This window comes from Typopeltis vanoorti, chromosome 25, assembly GCF_054136105.1.
Source record: "Typopeltis vanoorti isolate ZY-2024b chromosome 25, IOZ_Tvanoo_1.0, whole genome shotgun sequence".
Taxonomy (NCBI): Eukaryota; Metazoa; Arthropoda; class Arachnida; order Uropygi; family Thelyphonidae; genus Typopeltis; species Typopeltis vanoorti.
In genome coordinates, this window is record NC_143573.1 from 63339349 (window position 1) to 63357439 (window position 18091).

Consider the following 18091-nt stretch of genomic DNA (forward strand, 5'->3'; position numbering starts at 1 on the left):
CTTTGTCGTGAGGCACACTGCAAAAACGTTGTCTATATATGTAACCCAAAATGAAGGTTGAAGGTATATAGATAAAAAAAGGATGTCTTCTACAATGCTCCAAATAAAAGTTGGTTAGAGCAGGGGAAAGTGGACTTCTCATGGCAGTACCTTCTACTTGGTTGTCAGTAAGTAATTGTAAAGTCTCTTTGAGAGGTATATTTGTGAATAGAGATTCTAAATCGAAGCTCACCATAAGATCAGTAGGTTGTAAGGAGACATTTTTTAATTTCTTTAAGAAATCAGAAGTTTTAAAAAAAAAAGAGCAAGATTTGCCTATATGTGATGTCAATAAGTTTGCCAAATATTTGGCTATGTGGTAAGGTAGGTGAATCAATACAGTCTACAATAGTACAGAGAGGAATGTCTGTTTTGTGGATTTTTGGTAGACCCTAAAACCTAGGCAGTCTTGCAAAATGAATTTTTAACCTTTCTATAGTGTCTGCATCTAAACTTATAACTTCATCTAGAAGGGAATTTAATTTCTTCAGTTGTCTGTTAGTGGGGTCATGATTCAGTTCTTGGTATGTTGAGCGATCTCGTAGTAAAGGAGAAATTTTTCTTTTGTAATTTGAAGAATCCATAATTACTGTTGCTTTTCCCTTGTCTGCTTTAGTGATAACAAGGTGACTTGCTTCTTAGAGAATGTAGAGCTTTCTTTTCAGACAGAGATATGTTAGATGTAGGAAGCTTGGCTTTAAGTAGGATGGATGCAACTTCTAGGGAAAGAGTATTAGCCTTTTCACTGGAGAGATGAAATAAGTTCCATTCGATGTTAAAAAGGAAATCTAAATGTGGAATCTTTTTAGGGAGACTATAGCGAATTCATGTCCTTTTGAAAGGATAAATGTTTCACTATCCGTTAAAGGGCATCCAGACATGTTGATAACCCAATTATCTGAAACATGGAAAGGCTTGATTTGTCTAGCAACATTCATCATCATCATGCATATCAAGGATTTAGGCCTAGCATGGCCTGTTCCGGCCTTAGAAGTCATCACTGAATCGTTTAAGAGGATGTCCTGGTTTTCTTTTTCCTAATGGCTTGTACTTTAAGGCTTGTTTTGGTAATCTGTCTGTTTTCATTCTTTGAACATGTTCCATCCATTTATGTTTATATTTTTTAATTTTTTCTATTACTGGTTCTTGGTTTAATTTTTTCATAATATCTTCATTTCTTTTGTGATCAAATAGGGTATACTTTGCAGTTTTTCTCATAAACTTCATTTCTGTTGTTGTTAATCTTTGTCTTTTTGTTCCAGATTTCGCTTCCATACATTAAGACTGTTAGGGCTAATGTATTGTATACTTTTAGCCTGGTTTGTTTTTGAACTAGGTTTGGTTTAAATATAGAGTTAATTACACCTGTTATTTTTAAAGATTTTGCAATTTTTACGTTTATATTTTTTTCATATGTGATCATACGTCCTAGGTAGTTAAATGAATTCACCTGTTCTAAGATCTTGTTATCTATTACTATTTTAGTTCTTGCTGGATCTTGTCCTTTAAGTTTTTGATTTTTGATTAGTTTTTGGTTTTTCCGTTGATATTATCATACCATAATCTTTGGATATCTCATTTAGATCTAAAATAGCTTTCTGTAAGTTATCTTCAGAATTTGTAATTATTATTTGGTTGTCAGCAAAGAGGAGAGTGTTTAAGTTAACTGTAGGAGAAAGTTTAATTCCTTGATGTAAATTTTTATTCCATTTTATTATTATTTCATTTAAGTAGATATTAAAAAAGGGTTGCTGAGAGGGGACATACCTGTCGAACCCCTTGGTTTATCTCTCTCGTATATGATAGCTCGTGATTTAATCTCATTTGTATTTGATTATTTTTATATATTTGTGATAGCTTTTAGGATATTATTTGGTATTTGTCTTTCTTTTAATATGTTAAATAATATGTTTCTTTTAACTTTGTCAAATGCTTTTTCAAAGTCAATAAATGCAATATGTGTTTCTAAATTATATTCTCTTCTTTTCTCTATTATTAATTTTAGGCAAAAGGCCAGGTCTATACATGATTGTCCTTTTCTAAATCCATTCTGTACCTCTAGAATAAAGTTTTCGGAATATTTCATTAGTTTGTTATTTAAGATTCTGCTATATATTTTGTAACAGGAATTTAGTATACTGATACCTCTATAGTTTTTAGGATCATCTCTATTACCTTTCTTAAAGATAGGAATCACAATTGCTTTTTTTTTTTTTCCATTCTATTAGGGGGATACCAGTTGAGTAAATTTTATTTAAAAATAATAAGAGTCTTTCTTTGAATCTTGTTCCTGTGTATTTATATAGTTCTGAACCTAGCTTATCTTCTCCGGGTGATTTTCCGTTTCTTGTTTCTTTCAGGCTGATTTCTAATTCTTCTTCAGTTATTTCCTTTTCATTTTCGTTAATTGTTTGCCAGTTGTCTTTTTTAAAATATTTGTCTGTCCACAGTTCTGTGTAGTAATTTAGAAATTCTTCTAATTTCAATTCAGTGTTTAATTTTATGTTTTCTTTGGTATCTGCATTTAAGTGTTTCAAAATCTTATATACATTGGGTCTTATTTTATATAAATCATGTTCTAAATTAGAAACAAATTTATTATGATTCTCTATGTCTTTTTTTGACTTCACTTTTAGCTATGGCTCTTATTCTTTTATATTCTATTTCATCTTCTAATCTTTTACTGCTTAACCATTTGTGATAGGCTTCTTTTTTCTTTTTGATTATTTCATCCCAGATCTTCAGTTTTTTTCTTTTATTGAGTTTTTTGGTCTTTCCTAAGCTTTCATTTGCTGCTGCATTTAGTATAATTTTTATATTAAGCCATTATATTTCTATTTCTTCATTTTGTTTTATTTTATCTAGATATTGGTTAATTCTTTGTTCATATAGCCATTGTACATTTGTGTCATTCAATAGTCTAGTTTTATAAACAAATGTTTCAATTTTTCTTTCTGTTCTTGTTACTTGTAGCCATTTAGGTGGTAATCTTAATTTTATTTTAACAAGGAAGTGGTCACTGCTTATTTCATATCCTCTGTGAACTCTAACATCTAGTGAAAATTTTGATGTCTTTTCATTTAATATGAAGTAATCTAATATTGATTTCCATCCTCTTGCTGTCCAAGTATATTTATGTATGTCTTTATGTTTATAGAAGGAATTCATTATTTTTAGGTTATTATAAACTACAAAGTCAATCAATTTTTTATTTATATGTCTAGCAACACTGACATTGAATTTAAATGATTTTATTTATTAAATGAACGTTGCAGAGTGTTTAGCCACACTTAAGTGACAAGTCTAAGTTTGCAGAGATAAAAGTTCAGAGATCAGCAACCCAACGAATGTTAATAGCATGATCTGTTCAGTTGCTCTGAGTTGATTGTGGACTAAAGACAAGCTGGTGTTCCTGTAGATATAAGCTACAGGTGATTTAATGGTTTCTTTTATCTTAGCAGAGTTTGGAATGATCCGATTGTCATGGCATTTTTTTTAGTTGCTCTGAGTTGATTGTGGACTAAAGACAAGCTGGTGTTCCTGTAGATATTATAAGCTACAGGTGATTTAATGGTTTCTTTTATCTTAGCAAAGTTTGGAATGATCCGATTGTCATGGCTTTTTTTTTTAGAAAAATAATCCTCACTCGTAGGTTACCTTGTAGTACAGATAGTTTACCAGTCTTTTTTGGTAAAGCTTTCCTTGTGTAGGAACAGAATTCTACTTTTGAGAGAAACTTGTGACATGAAATTAAGAATTATCAACACGATAACACAAGAAAGGTATATTTAATATATTGTCAGATATTTCAGTTTGAAAATAAACTATCATCAGTGGCTTGATAGCAAACAGTTTTTTATAAGGTAGAATACAAACAATTGATCATTCAAAATTAGAACAATTTGATAGTCTGTTATTTTTGCCAGGATTAGCTTTAATATCCAGTCCTTATTTACTAGTGTACCTCTGGCTGACACTCTCCAACTGTTTTCAGATGATTTCCCTTCAGACAGTTGAACTGTTCAACTCTGTCATGCACTTAGGTTATTTAATCTACAGGAACCAATTCTACAGACAGACTGAAGGAACCACCATGGGAAGCCCCTTGTCACCTGAACTTGCTAATTTCTACTTAGAGCATCTTGAAGAATTCCTATTCTCATCAATACAACCCCAACCTTCCTTTTGAGTTCGATATGTAGATGATGTTTTTGCCATCTGGCCAACTCAGAAGAATCTCTACTTATCCTTTTTAACCAAAATCAACAGCCTACACTTACATATCAATTTCACTATGGAAAAAGAAAAGGATGGAAAATTAGCCTTCCTGGACATCCTCCTTTCCTTTCCCATATTCCTTCTGGAATACTTGCTACTTCTATTCATCATAAACATACCTTCACAGGCCACTACATACAGCAAGATTCAGCACAACATCCATCTCAAAAAATAGATGCTCATTTTTTCCAGACATGTTGATAACCCAATTCCCAAGCTCTCCAAAAAGAATTGAGAACCATCCAATGTATCTTACTAGAGAATGGTTTCAACTCAAAGAAGTTTAAATGCATCCTTGACCTGTTACGACAAGTCCCTATCCTGTATATTGCAGGTATCGCTGAGAAGATTACTAATATCCTGAAAAGATACAATTTAGTTTCTACATTTTTCCCTATCAACAAAATCTCCTCTTGGTTACTACTAAAGATAAAACAGTTCCCTTCTCCCCCCCCCATGTTTACCAAGTTCAGTGTGAATGCCTGCTCATACTTTGGGCAAACAGGATATTCTGTTGAAAAATGACTGCATGAACATCCATCTTATATTAAAATAAACCTGGACAATGATCATAATATCCTATGGTCAATACTTACCTTTTACATTGCTACAGGTTTAGGTTTCAGCATTGATTTAAAGAGGCTGAAGCACTTCTACACTGCCTAAATTTAATTCAGAATGACTATTTTGCCAAGATTTGAGTCTCATCCTCATAAATGGCAAGCAATAGTGCATCCCCTCCCCATGTTTTTATTTTATTTTAAATCCTTTAATTTAAATTTGACTTGTTCTTATTATATTCTAACCACCAACTAGGTGGCACTTGGCACATGACTCAGCTCTGTTAATAGGATTAACATTCTTTTGTCTAGGTTTTTCAGATTATGTGGATGCTTTGATGATGATCAGTTAGTTTCCGATCAGAATATTTGCAATAAAATTATTATATTCTTTTGAATACATGTGTCTAATAAACATTATTGTGCCACAAGTATAATTAAAAATTAGCAAATACAATAGCAGATTTTATGGATTATCAAAAGATTAATGATAAGCTGCAGTTAAGCATGTTAGGAAAACTTTTCATAATTTGCCTAAAACTGACCCAAAGGAAAGGTCAATGTGTAGCCCATGGATTAATGACCACTAGTTTAGATGAGAACACTCTTCACAGACCTTTATTCGTTTAACTGACTGATCAATGGTCAAAGATTACCTCTTCACTAGTTAGTAGATATATAGATGCAAACCTTTGCAAATATATCACTATAATGAAATAAGTATCAGGACTTTCCATTTTAGAATAAAATGTACTGGTATGTTTCATTTACTGGTATGTTTCATTCGCATCACATTCTTATTCAGTCAGATGGACAGTTGCTGGCATAACAGATGTCTGAGGAAAACATCCTACATCTACAGGCATCATTTCAATTATGGTAGGAAGTAAAGGTTCAATTTTTTCTGGTATCGACTCATACCTCCAGCTATGGCATTTAACGCATATGCAAGACTTAATGCAATGCTATGTAATTGTATATTGAAGGGAAGAACAAAAAGTAGACCAAAAAAAGAATGGGGCGATGACATTGTCAAATGGTGCGGAGGCTCTATGCATGGACTGAGCCATCTTGCACAGAATAAAATGCAGAGGAGGAATCATGTCAAGATGGCATCAGACACCTATGGGCACTGGACTCATGGTTGTTGATGATGATTTCTATGTTATGGCAGTTTCACAGAACAGAATCATCTCTTTCAACATGACACTGCACAATATTTTTGATACTATTGCATCATAGTATAAAGAAAATTAAAAAAAAAAAAAAAAACTTGGCTAGCCTGCACACAGTACCAATCTCACTCAATAGATAAACCAATTATTTATGAAAATTTTTCTTCTTTCTGCAAATTCTTCCCAAAACTGCACTATTGCTTTTGTGAAACAAGAGGATGACCACCTGAAACCAATGGCATTTTTAAACAGAAATGCTGAGAATTTAAATCCAGCTACATTATAATGTTTTTTAATATTATAATGCAGTGTATAGTTTCCAATGCCAAACAAGATGTGATTCCATTATATAGGATCTACTATTCTTCATCCTTTCAGGGATTTAGGCCCCATGGGCTGTTCTAGTCTCATTCCATCTTTAACTTGGTCATCCCTGACTTTTATGTCCTCCAACTAGATGGTATTGGAGTATTTCTTTTGAGTAGTCTTGAAGTGTTCATCCTTTCAATTTGTACAATGCACTTCTTTCAGTATTCATACACTTTGTTCAATACTGAGTCTATTTTTGGTTCTTGATGTACTTTTTTTTTTTTTTTTTGTCCCAGAGAGTATAGCCTGCTGTCCTTGATAGGAATTTCTTTTCTCCAGTTTCTATTCTTTTTTTTTCTTCTGCAGTTTTTATGGTTTTCTGTAGTTTCACTTCTGTACAGTACAGATAAAACTTGATGAAACGTTATACACTTATTCTTGTATGCTTTTGGACTTGGTTAGATTTGAAAATATTATTGATCATCCCTGTTAGCTATCTTTAGGAAGTTTGATTGTGGTCAATGTCAGATTCTTTTGTATATAATACAACACATTCAAGGTATCTTGAAGTAGTTCAATTGCTCTAAAATTTTATTTTCAATCATTTTACTTCTGACTAGAGATGGTCCTTTAAAAGTCATGAGTTTGTTTTGATATTGGCATTCCAAATTCTTTAGCAATTATGTTTAAGGAATATACTGATTTCTGGAGTGCATCTTCACTTCTTGCTATGATTATCAGGTCATCTGCAAACAAAATAGTAGCAAGTATAGTTCCAGATCTATTATTCAATATCTAAATACTACTAGACCATTGCCATGATTTCAATATCCATATCCCTGATCTTTTTAAAAAGATCACAAAAAAAAAAACTAATACAATCCCAATAAAGGTTGAAATAAGTTTGGGTAATGACCCTTCCACACACACACACACACACACACACACACACACACACACACACACACACACACACACACACACACACACACACACACATCTGAAAAAAAAGGTGTGCTTTGCATTATTGGGTACCAAGGCAATATGATGTGAAGTCATGTGCTTCCACATGAAAGTAGCCTGGTCATGAAGATATTTCACATACAAACTTTGCTCATGCTTGGGTAAAGGATTAAGACAAGAATATAATTTCATGCTTAGTTTAATTTACTTTGTAACCAAGTAAAAATTTTTATCAGTAATCTACAGTATTTCATTAACGGAATACACCATTTTCCCACTTGTATTGAAAAATGACTACTGATTTAGCTCTTAGTATCTCAATGAATCTAGTTCCCACTGCTGAGATCTCAATATAAAGGTTTGAAATTGGTCTGGGTAGTGACCCGTTCCATAATTATTAATATACATGTCCAAAATCCTGTTGGAGGCTTAATGGAATGTATCCAGCACTCGGAAATTATTAAAACAGATTTTAATACTTCCTATATTTCGTCTCAGTCACTGAGAATCTTCAGGGATTACAAAAAACTAATGTAACATATACACAAATACCTCATAATACTAAGCTAACCATGTGGGTGACTAAAGTCCTATCTAGGTGGTGCACCCTCTATGGGCGATTGTAGATGGCCTAGAATGTAAGGTGGGATCTCTGATGATTAATGTTTCCCAAATCTTTGGAAGTTTAATGCAACCATTCACTTAGAAGAACACAAGTCATACATCTGCAACCACGACTATGGTCAGTCAGGCCTGGCTGACCATGTCTTGGACTACAGGATCTCTTGGGAAAAAAAAAAAAAACCACCATGCTGTGAATTCAAAAAAGAGAGACTATTTTTAGAATCTTCAGCAGCTCTCAGAAATCAAAAAAATCTAAATAAATAAGGTTGCATTAAACTTCCGAAGATTTGGGAAACAATAATCATCAGAGATCTCACCCTATATTCTAGGCCACCTACAATCGCCCATAGAGGGTGCACCACCTAGATAGGACTTTAGAGTCACCCACGTGGTTAGCTTAGTATTGTGTGGTATTTGTGTATATGTTACATTAGTTTTTTGTAATCCCTGAAGATGTCTCAGTGATAGACAAAACATTGGAAGTATTAAAATCTATTTTAATCCTTTCCGAGTGCTATACAATCCATTAAGCCTCCAACATGTCCTCAACACAAGGACATGTCCAAAAGATTACTTTAGTATCCAATAATACAAAACACATCTGATGTGAAGCCATCTCCCTCCACATACAAGTAGCCTTTGAAGATCTCATGTGCAAACTGTTGCCCCAATGCTTGGTTAAAGGATTAAAATAAGAATTTCTTGTCTAGTATATTTACAATAATGTATAGTCAAACTCTCATCACTACAGCAAATTTAGGGATCACACAGTCCATTATGTTAAAGTCTGCTGGAATTAATTTCTTTTAACAATGCCTTGTAACTATGGGCCCATCTTTGGAACTTTTTTAGTAGCATGTTCATCGTGAGTGGGTTTGTTTTAGCAAGAATCAATTATATTATCACTCATCTATTGGCCAATCAAAACAATCCTGCTTGATACTGTTCATATAAATTGGCTTTTACTATTCTTTTCACAATGTTTTTTATTACATTATCTGTTCAGTTTAGCAAGTTATGATTTTAATTCCAATATTGACGATTTTCAAATCCTATTTTTAAACTTTTGCTTTCCCTTTTCCTTTTTTAAATTAACTTTTAACAATTTAAATCATTTGAATTTCAGCAAATGTCTGCAATTAATTGTGGGACTCCATAGTCTCAGAATTAACTGCAGTATTTTCATTAAAATACAACAGCATGTTAATAGAAATACAAAGTTCTCCCCCCCCCCCCCCAATTTTAATTTCATATTCTATTTTAAATTATTTAATGACTGAGAAGGAGTCAATGATGATTATAAATCCACCTTATGTGCCATGCATATTTTGGATCCCACCACATACAAATATTCAGGGAGTGTCTGGGTAAGTCTAGCAATAAAAGGTGGGATACGCTGCATGTTTTGCACTGTTCTCGACGTCAAGATGCCACATTCAGCTGAACTGACAGACTTCCAATGTAGGATGGTAGTTGGAGTCACATCGGTGTCTGTGACATTGCTATCCGTTTCAGTATACCAAAATCCACCGATGCTCATGTCATTTGTAGATGGAAAGTTGATGGTGCTACCACAGCAGGAAAATGCCCTGGGAGGTTACTGACACTCAATGACCATGATCGATAAGTTATCTCAGAATGTATGTTCTGAATGAATGAATGTATGTGAACCCACACTTGACTACAGCCCCCCCCCCAATACTTCATTTCCCTTATTTTGTTCTTCTAGCCTCTCAATGAACAATACTCTCTTTCTCTAAAACATCTAACACCAAAACCATTCAAATGCAATCCATCAAGCATACATCTCCTTTCACCCATCAAATTCACTCTGTACATCTACTAGTGTACACCATTCCTGCTGTATAATCTTCTGTCATTCCAAAACAGACTCACGATCTTTACTTTCTCACTCTTCTTTTTTCCATTCTATAAGCAACTCTTTCATATTTTCTCTCACGGCATATTTTTCACCTTTCAAACCATTCACCAGCCAACGTAATCAATTCTTTCACTCTAATCACTTTTTCGCTCGTTCTTGGTACCATACAACAATCATTTCTCCAGTTGCTCTAGCTAACTTTTTGTCCTGTGAAAGATGCCACATAAGCACACTATTTCACCCCTGTTGCCTCCATCCTCATTACCTTCAGCAATTTTTTTTCTTACTCTCATTCATATTTCACGTACTATCATATATTAGCTACTTCATTTCCAGTGTTCAACACAACTTGCATTCGCACATGAAACACAACACTCTCTCATTTTCATACAATAAACCATTCACTTTTGATAACAGATACATTGAACACACATACGAAATCCATCATGCTCAGTGAACAAGGAAGCCTTGGCAGTCATTTTCTTATACAAATCATCATCATCATCAAATTCCTGCTATGTACTCTCAAGGGGTGTACAGGATATGATAGTACTACATGAAAAAAATTACATCATTATTAATTTCCTATCTACAATTTTCCTCCAAATCAGTCTGTTACTTGTCAAGACTCCAACATTATCAGATCTTATATTTCTGTCGTCTAAGGTTTTGTACCGTATCAATCCACCTATATCTTGGTCTTCCTCTGGGTCATTTTGCTGCCAACCTGGCAGAGAACACTTGTTTTGCTAATCTTTCCTCGCCCATTCTGTTTAAGTGACCATACCACCTGAGATTAGCTCTGCTAACGCATTCCTGGATGTTGACAATGTCAAGTTCTTTTTTAATATCCTCGTTTTTAATATGATATTGCCATTGATACCATCTGTTCACGCCTATAATCTTTCTCAGGAATCTCATATCTGCGGTCTCTAGTCTTTGGTCAAGTGTTTTACTTCTGACCCAGCTCTCAGATCCATAAGTTAAAACTGGTTTGAATACTGTCTTGTATACAGCTAATTTAATGTTCCGACTAATTTCTCTCTTATTCCATATGAATTTATTCAATTGACTTCCCACCATACCAGCTTTGCTGATTCTGTTCTCTATTTCTATATTTAATTTACCATCTTCAGTAAAAATCGTGCCTAAATAGCTGAAATGTTTTACTTGTTCCACAGGTTCTCCATTCACAACACAGTTGATATTTTCAATGATTCTGCCTATTTTCATTGTCTTTGTCTTTTTATTGCTGACCTTCATACCATATCTATTACAACAGCTATTCAATTTAGTCAGAGAATCTTGCGGACTTATAGCAGATTTATTTAGAAGTATAACATCATCCGCATAAAGCAAAGAGCTGACATTAACATCTCCAATTTTGATATCATGTTTAATACCACTTTCCTTCATAATGTGATCCATATAGATAATGAATAACAGAGGGGATAATGTACATCCTTGTCTCACACCAGATTTAACATTAAACCATCTTCCTGTACTTCCTTCAATTCTAACTGCTGACTTACAACTCAAATAAAGACTAAGTATTGCTTGATATAATGCCCCATTGACACCATATAACTGCAGCATATTGAATAGCTTCTCTCTTGGCACCTTGTCATATGCCTTTTCCAAATCGACAAAACTTAAATACAGATCTTTGTTATAATCCCATGCTTTCTCCACTATTTGTCATAAAGTGACAGCCTCTATTTAGCCTGAATCCAGCTTGTTCTTCACCGAGCTTTTCTTCCACAATTCTTCTCAACCGTTTCTCAAGTATACTTGCATAGATCTTGCCAGGGACACTCAGTAGGGAAATACCTCTATAATTCTCACATGCAATTTTATTTCCCTTTTTATATATGGGTACTATGAGAGCTCCACTCCAATCATTGGGAATTCGTCCCTCTGTCCAGGCTTTCTGAACTATGCAGTGCAGCCACTGCATAGTTCAGAAAGACTATAAGACTCTTATACCACCATACTTCAGCATTTGTGGTCGAATATCATCTACTCCTGCTGCCTTTCCACATTTTAAGTCTTTGATGGCTTTTTCTACTTCAAGTATGGATATGTATTCCTGACTGCATGCCTGGTCAGTGTTTTTTACCACTGCGCTGTCATCGCTGCTTGTTTCATTTAGCAGTTTTTCAAAGTAATTACTCCATACTTCAAGTATATCTTTTTCTCCCGTTTTCATGTAACCTTTATCATCTCTAACTCCTTTTACAGCACTCTTTCCTCCATTCCTAAGCTTCTTCAACAACCTGCAGAATATTTTGCCACCTTCTTGATATTTATTTTCTATATTCTTGCCAAAGTCCTCCCATGACTATTGTTTAGCTAGTTTTACACAGTGTTTAGCATTCTTGCATTTGTCTCTGTATTCTCTAAGAGCACAAGCTGACTTATTTGACAGGAACTTTTGATACGCTTTCTTCTTTTCCTTCACTGCCTCTTCTTCCTGTGTCCACCAAGGAGTTCTGATTTTTTTATCCTTACAGACAACCTCACCACATGCATTCTCTAGCAGAATCAATCAATGTTTTCTTCAGAGTATGCTACTGAATCTCCAAGGTTTGATTCCTGTTCTCAAACTCTTTCATTTTTTCTTCAATAATCTTTGAGTATTTTAGCCTACAGTTCACATCTGAGAGCTGCTCAACTTTTATTCGCTTTAAAACTTTCTTACATGTTATTCTTTTCAATATGAAATTCAATTTTATCTTGCTCAAGACTAAATAGTGATCACTTCCAATTTCAAATCCTCTGTACACTCTGGTGTCCTGCACCAGGGAGAAAACATCACTATCAACAATAACATAGTCAATGAGACTTTTCTTATTCCTAGCCTCTTCTCTCCATGTGAATTTGTGCACATTTTTATGTTGGAACATGGTGTTAATAATAACCATTCCATGTCCTGAGCAGAAATCCAACAGATATTTGCCATTATTATTAGCTCTGCTCTTTTCTCCAAATTTTCCCAAAATATTTTTGTATGTCTCACAATCATTTCCTACTCTGCTATTTAGATCCCCAACAAGGACCAACTTATATGAAAAGCCAAAAGGCTATTTTTTTCTGGCGGGTTGATATAAGTTAAGGGGATAAAAATCCCTTATTGTTTTTCAGCCAGTAAGAGAAACTAAGATCGAACACTACGATCTGTAACGTTTCATGCCGACGAACTGTCAGCGTATTCAAGCGTAAGTGACCACTTGGTAGTGCCACACCACGGCAACTCGTTGCAAAGGTGAAGCAAGCTTCCTCACTGTTCTTGATATTTTCTCATAATGTAAAACACAGCTCTTAAGAGATGTAGTACTGTGACCAACTTTTCATTTTTCATTGTACACAATAAATAACGGAAAAAACTCACGTAGAAAGATTATTTATTAGTATAATTTTCGCCTGTGTGTCACAGGCATCCTCAGTACATTAAGCTCAAAATTAAACACTAACTGACAATTCCAAAAAGCGCCACCTAAGTAGCTGGTGTAAGATAACTAAAAAGGTCAATAACTTTCCTTAAAAAAAAAAAAAAAAAAAAAAAAAAAAAAAAAAAAAAAAAAAAATTAGTTATCTTACACCAGCTACTTAGGTGGCGCTTCTTGGAATTGTCAGTTAGTGTTTAATTTTGAGCTTAATGTACTGAGGATGCCTGTGACACACAGGCGAAAATTATACTAATAAATAATCTTTCTACGTGAGTTTTTTCTGTTATTTATTGTGTACCGATATGTCTACTCACGGTTTACCTCTTTTAAAACTTATTTTTCATTGTGTCAGTTGCTTTTTCTAAAGCGTCAAAAAATTCCTTCACTTCTACCTTAGTAGAGCCTTCTGTGGGACCATAGGCACAAATAAGTCTCATTGTCCAGTTCCATATTCTTGTATTTGCCCACGTTACTCTACTTGAGACTGACTGCCATTCACGAAGATTAGCCTCGTATTTTGTGTTGAATACTATGGCTACTCCTTCTTTTCCTTGATTGTCATTGCCTGAATATAACATTTTGTATTTATTGCTCAGAAAGATCTCACCAGTTTTGGTCTTTTTTGTTTCAGTCACTCCTATTATGTCGATCTGGTACTTATCTAATTCCTCAGCTTGCTCCATTTCTTTGCCATTCAGACTTCTTATGTTGATAGTACCGATCTTTAACTCTGGTGATGTTGAGTTGGGGTTTGTTTTCAGATTTGTTCCAGTAGCTGACTTTTCGCTGTTCGCCCTGGTTCCCTGGCGAAAACAACGGGGGCCTTGTTTAATCGGACGATGCCCCAGCCGACATGAAATTTTGTCATGTTGTACCATCATTTTTTATTTTGGTTTAACCAATAAGAATACAATTTGGTCGGCTAAATCCCAAATTGTCAGCCCATCCTCGTTTGTTCAGTATCCAAGTAGATACCCAACAGGGTGCACCACGAGAGTGAGGATTGGACATTAGGTCAGAAACCCTAGTCGGTTCTCCGCATTCCTTTAAAGGCTATGTGGAGGTCTCCTCTCAGTTATACAGCTTTGACCCTTAAGCACCCCCCCTTATACAAATCAGTGGTACAAAACATGCTATCTGAACAATATCATGTATTAAAATTCACAAACATACTCAACTTTATACTCTAAAGCAGTGGTCGCCAAAGTGTCGATATAACATTGTTGGGGTCAATAGAAAAATATAAGACATCAATCTACGGGTAATATTTAATTCGGTTAATTTAATTACCTCCATCCTGAATGACAATGCAATTAAGAGTGAATCGTGGGAACAGTGACTGAATAGGACCTGTAAGATGGAGAAAGGTCATGAAAAATAGTTATGGAAGCCAATCAAGTAGGCCAAAATAATGTATTTATCAATAAACGGATGTCGGTGGTTCCCGCCCGGCAACGAAGCACACCCTTCACATTGACAATGTTAGTAAATTGTATACTAAGTTAATAAAAGTCTTATTTTCATATATGTAAGGAAGATTGTATTATTGTTATTTTGTTATCTAAATTAAATTTTATATTTTATATATTATTTATCCATCCTATCAAATATGTAATGTTAAGAAGGATGTCAAAAACAAAAACTTATCCCTTTGACGTTAAGCCAATATAATAATATATAGTATATTATACACACAATAAACACTGTAACTATAAAATAAACAATTAAAAACTCACATAAGCATATTTTTTGCTTGTCCTATTATAATTACGTAATAGTAAAATAGAGGGGTCAATAAAAAGTCAAGAAACTCTTGAAGGGGTCGACGGTCAAAGAAGTTTGGCGACCCCTGCTCTAAAGTAAGTAAAATACTACCAAAAATAATTATTAAGATACTAATATTCACTGAAATAAAACACTTATTTGCATGTAGATAAATTTCAGCTATGTGTAGCACTGCTGCTACTACTATGAACTCTGCTAGCACCCTCCAAATGGCATGGATTAATTAAATCCTGAGAATCAACCTGCCAAACACTTAATTCTAAAGTTCACTTCAAAGGTATTCCATTTCTAAGTTGAATAATATAAGTAAAGTTGCAATTCTAATCACACACAATATTAACATAATTAACCAAAGGAAGAAAAAACTTACCGCTTTATTTCTAACTGAGAAATATGGTTCTCAACATATACAGCTAGCTTTGGTTGAACAGCAGCTGGTCTGCAACCCTCATATCTGTCCGCTGGAATATTTTTCTTTTGACCCTCAAGGTTAGATAAACAATCTCTAGTAATGAATTTTTCCACTAAACAAATAAAAATCGACACCAGTTTATAAGCTAAAACTCATTCATATATATCCAGTAACATTTCTATTAAAGAAGTAAATTTTTTTTTTTTTACAATTCCATGTAATACAGTGCTCGGCATTTTCATTCCTTTTAAATATAAATCTGGAGATGGTGAAAAAAAAATGTTTGTAAATTCTGCAGAGACAATTTTTTCAGTGAGATATACCAAATTACAACAATACTGATAATATATGGAACACCCATATCACATTTCAGGTGAGATAGCAAAGTTCCCCTCCCCTCAGGAAAATTCAGTTGTTTTTTTTAATACACCCTCAACTCAAAACAACCCAATATGTTGGGTTATTTTGAGTTGTGTAGTTTGAGTAGTCTCTCTTTCTCGTAAAAGCTCCTCTCATCCAACAGAAGGACTAGCTAGTCATCTACTGGAGAGAAAAAAAATACTTCAGATACTGATACACTTTAGTATACATTCTGCAACTTATATTTTTGGTGTGGCTGTGAGATCAAAACATCTGAAATATACTGATGTAACCTCCAGTATATATGGAATTTATACAATTACTAGGGATAATTATCTCAAACGGCACACGATGTAAGGGGCCAGGGGTTTGAGTGTTGGATCTGGTAATAGCATCAGGAGAGCTATCTATAACTGCAGTAGCAACTCTACCTCTGATTAGGGGAAGTGAATCATGCAGTTTTGTCCTGAGAGGTTGCTCAACATTTGGAAATTGCAGTCAAGAAAGAGTTTATTCAGAACTACAATGCTGGCAATTATGAAAAACTTAGGAAGCAACTTGGAGCAGTGCCATGGCAAAAGAAACTACATGGAATGAATCTAGTGTATGAGAAGTAGTCAAGGATTGTTTGAGCAAGGCAGCATCAGAGTGCATACCCAGATAAGAAGGATAAACCAAATAGGGATTAAGTGGATGAGTAGCAGGAGCTGCAAAAATATACCACTGTGGAAGGAATATAAACAAGGTGATCAGCATGCCCATGAGTAGTATAAAGCACAAGCAAAAAGGGTAACTAGTAATGGAAAGGAAAGCAAAATCAGATTGAGAGAAAATTAGCTAAGCAGGCTAATGTAAATTCAAAATTTAAAAGTTTTTTTCTCTACAAAGCAAGTAAGAGAAAGAACAATTACAGTAGGAAGGTAGGAAAATTACAGAAGCAGAAGAAATAGTTCAGTTACTAAGTGATCATTCAGTAACTGCAAATGACTGCAATTACTGAAATGACAAAGACTGATGTGAGCATTGAGGTAGATAAACTGGAGGTACTCAGTATATTGAAAAATATCAGTGTAAATACAGCAGTGAGCCTGAACAGTACATCAGCTTGTGTGTTACAAGAATGTGCAAGTGAACTGTCAGTGCCTCTGACAAAGTTGTTTAATCTATGACTGCTCTGGCAAGGTTCCAAGGAAGTGGAAAGAGGGTAAGATAGATAGTTCTGTGATACAAAACAGAAGTAACAAATTACCGACCAATCAGTATCTCTGGAGTGGTGGTTAAAAAGTAAAATTCAGGAATGAGTGGAAAAGAATATGAGAGATATAAAAGAAGATATGATAGTACTACATGAGAAATTACATCATTACTAACTTCCTATCTACAATTTTCCTCCAAATCAATCTGTCACCTGTCAAGACTCCAACATTGTCAGATCTTATATTTCTATCTTCTAAGGCACTTTTTGCTGTATCAATTGACCTAGATCTTTGTCTTCCTCTGGGTCTTTTTCCTGCCAACCTGGCAGAGAACACTTGTTTTGCTGGTAATCTTTCCTCTCCCATTCTGTTTAAGTGAACCATACCACCTGAGATTAGCTCTGCTAACACATTCCTGGATGCTGACAATGTCAAGTCCTAATATCTTGTTTTTAATATGATATTGCCATTGATGCCATCTGTTCATGCCTCTAATCTTTCTCAGGACTCTCATATCCGCAGTCTCTAGTCTTTGGTCAAGTATTTTATTTCTGACCCAACTCTCAGATCCATAAGTTAAAATTAGTTTGAACACTGTCTTGTATACATCTAATTTAGTGTTTTGACTAATTTCTCTCTTATTCCATATACATTTATTCAGTTGACTTCCTACCATACCAGCTTTGTTGATTATATTGTCTATTTCCATATTTAATTTACCATTTTCACTAAAAATAGTGCCTAAGTAGCTGAAATGTTTTACTTGTTCTACAGGTTCTCCATCCACAATGCAGTTGATATTTTCAATGTTTCTGCCAATTTTCATTGTCTTTTTAATGCTGAGCTTCATACTATATGTATTACAACAGTTATTCACTTTAGGCAGGAAATCTTGCAGACTTGTAGCAGATTTATTTAGAAGTATAACATCATCTGAATAAAGCACAGAGCTGAGATTAACATATCAAATTTTGATATCAGGTTTAATACTGCTTTCCTTCATAATGTGATCTATCAAGACATTTGGAGTCTTGACAGATGATATAATGAATAACAGAG

At 34.3% G+C, this 18091-nt stretch overlaps 1 protein-coding gene across 2 annotated transcripts in view; it reads right to left on the reverse strand.

Moving 5' to 3' along the window:
* The window catches only part of crim (QVR superfamily protein crim), a 65766-nt gene that overhangs the window by 10530 nt on the left and 37145 nt on the right, over nucleotides 1–18091 (reverse strand). For both annotated transcript variants that reach the window (XM_090414609.1, XM_090414608.1), the window contains exon 3: nucleotides 15435–15588. In XM_090414609.1, coding sequence (XP_090270735.1) covers nucleotides 15435–15588 — 154 coding nt within the window. The remainder of the gene's footprint in view (nucleotides 1–15434; nucleotides 15589–18091) is intronic.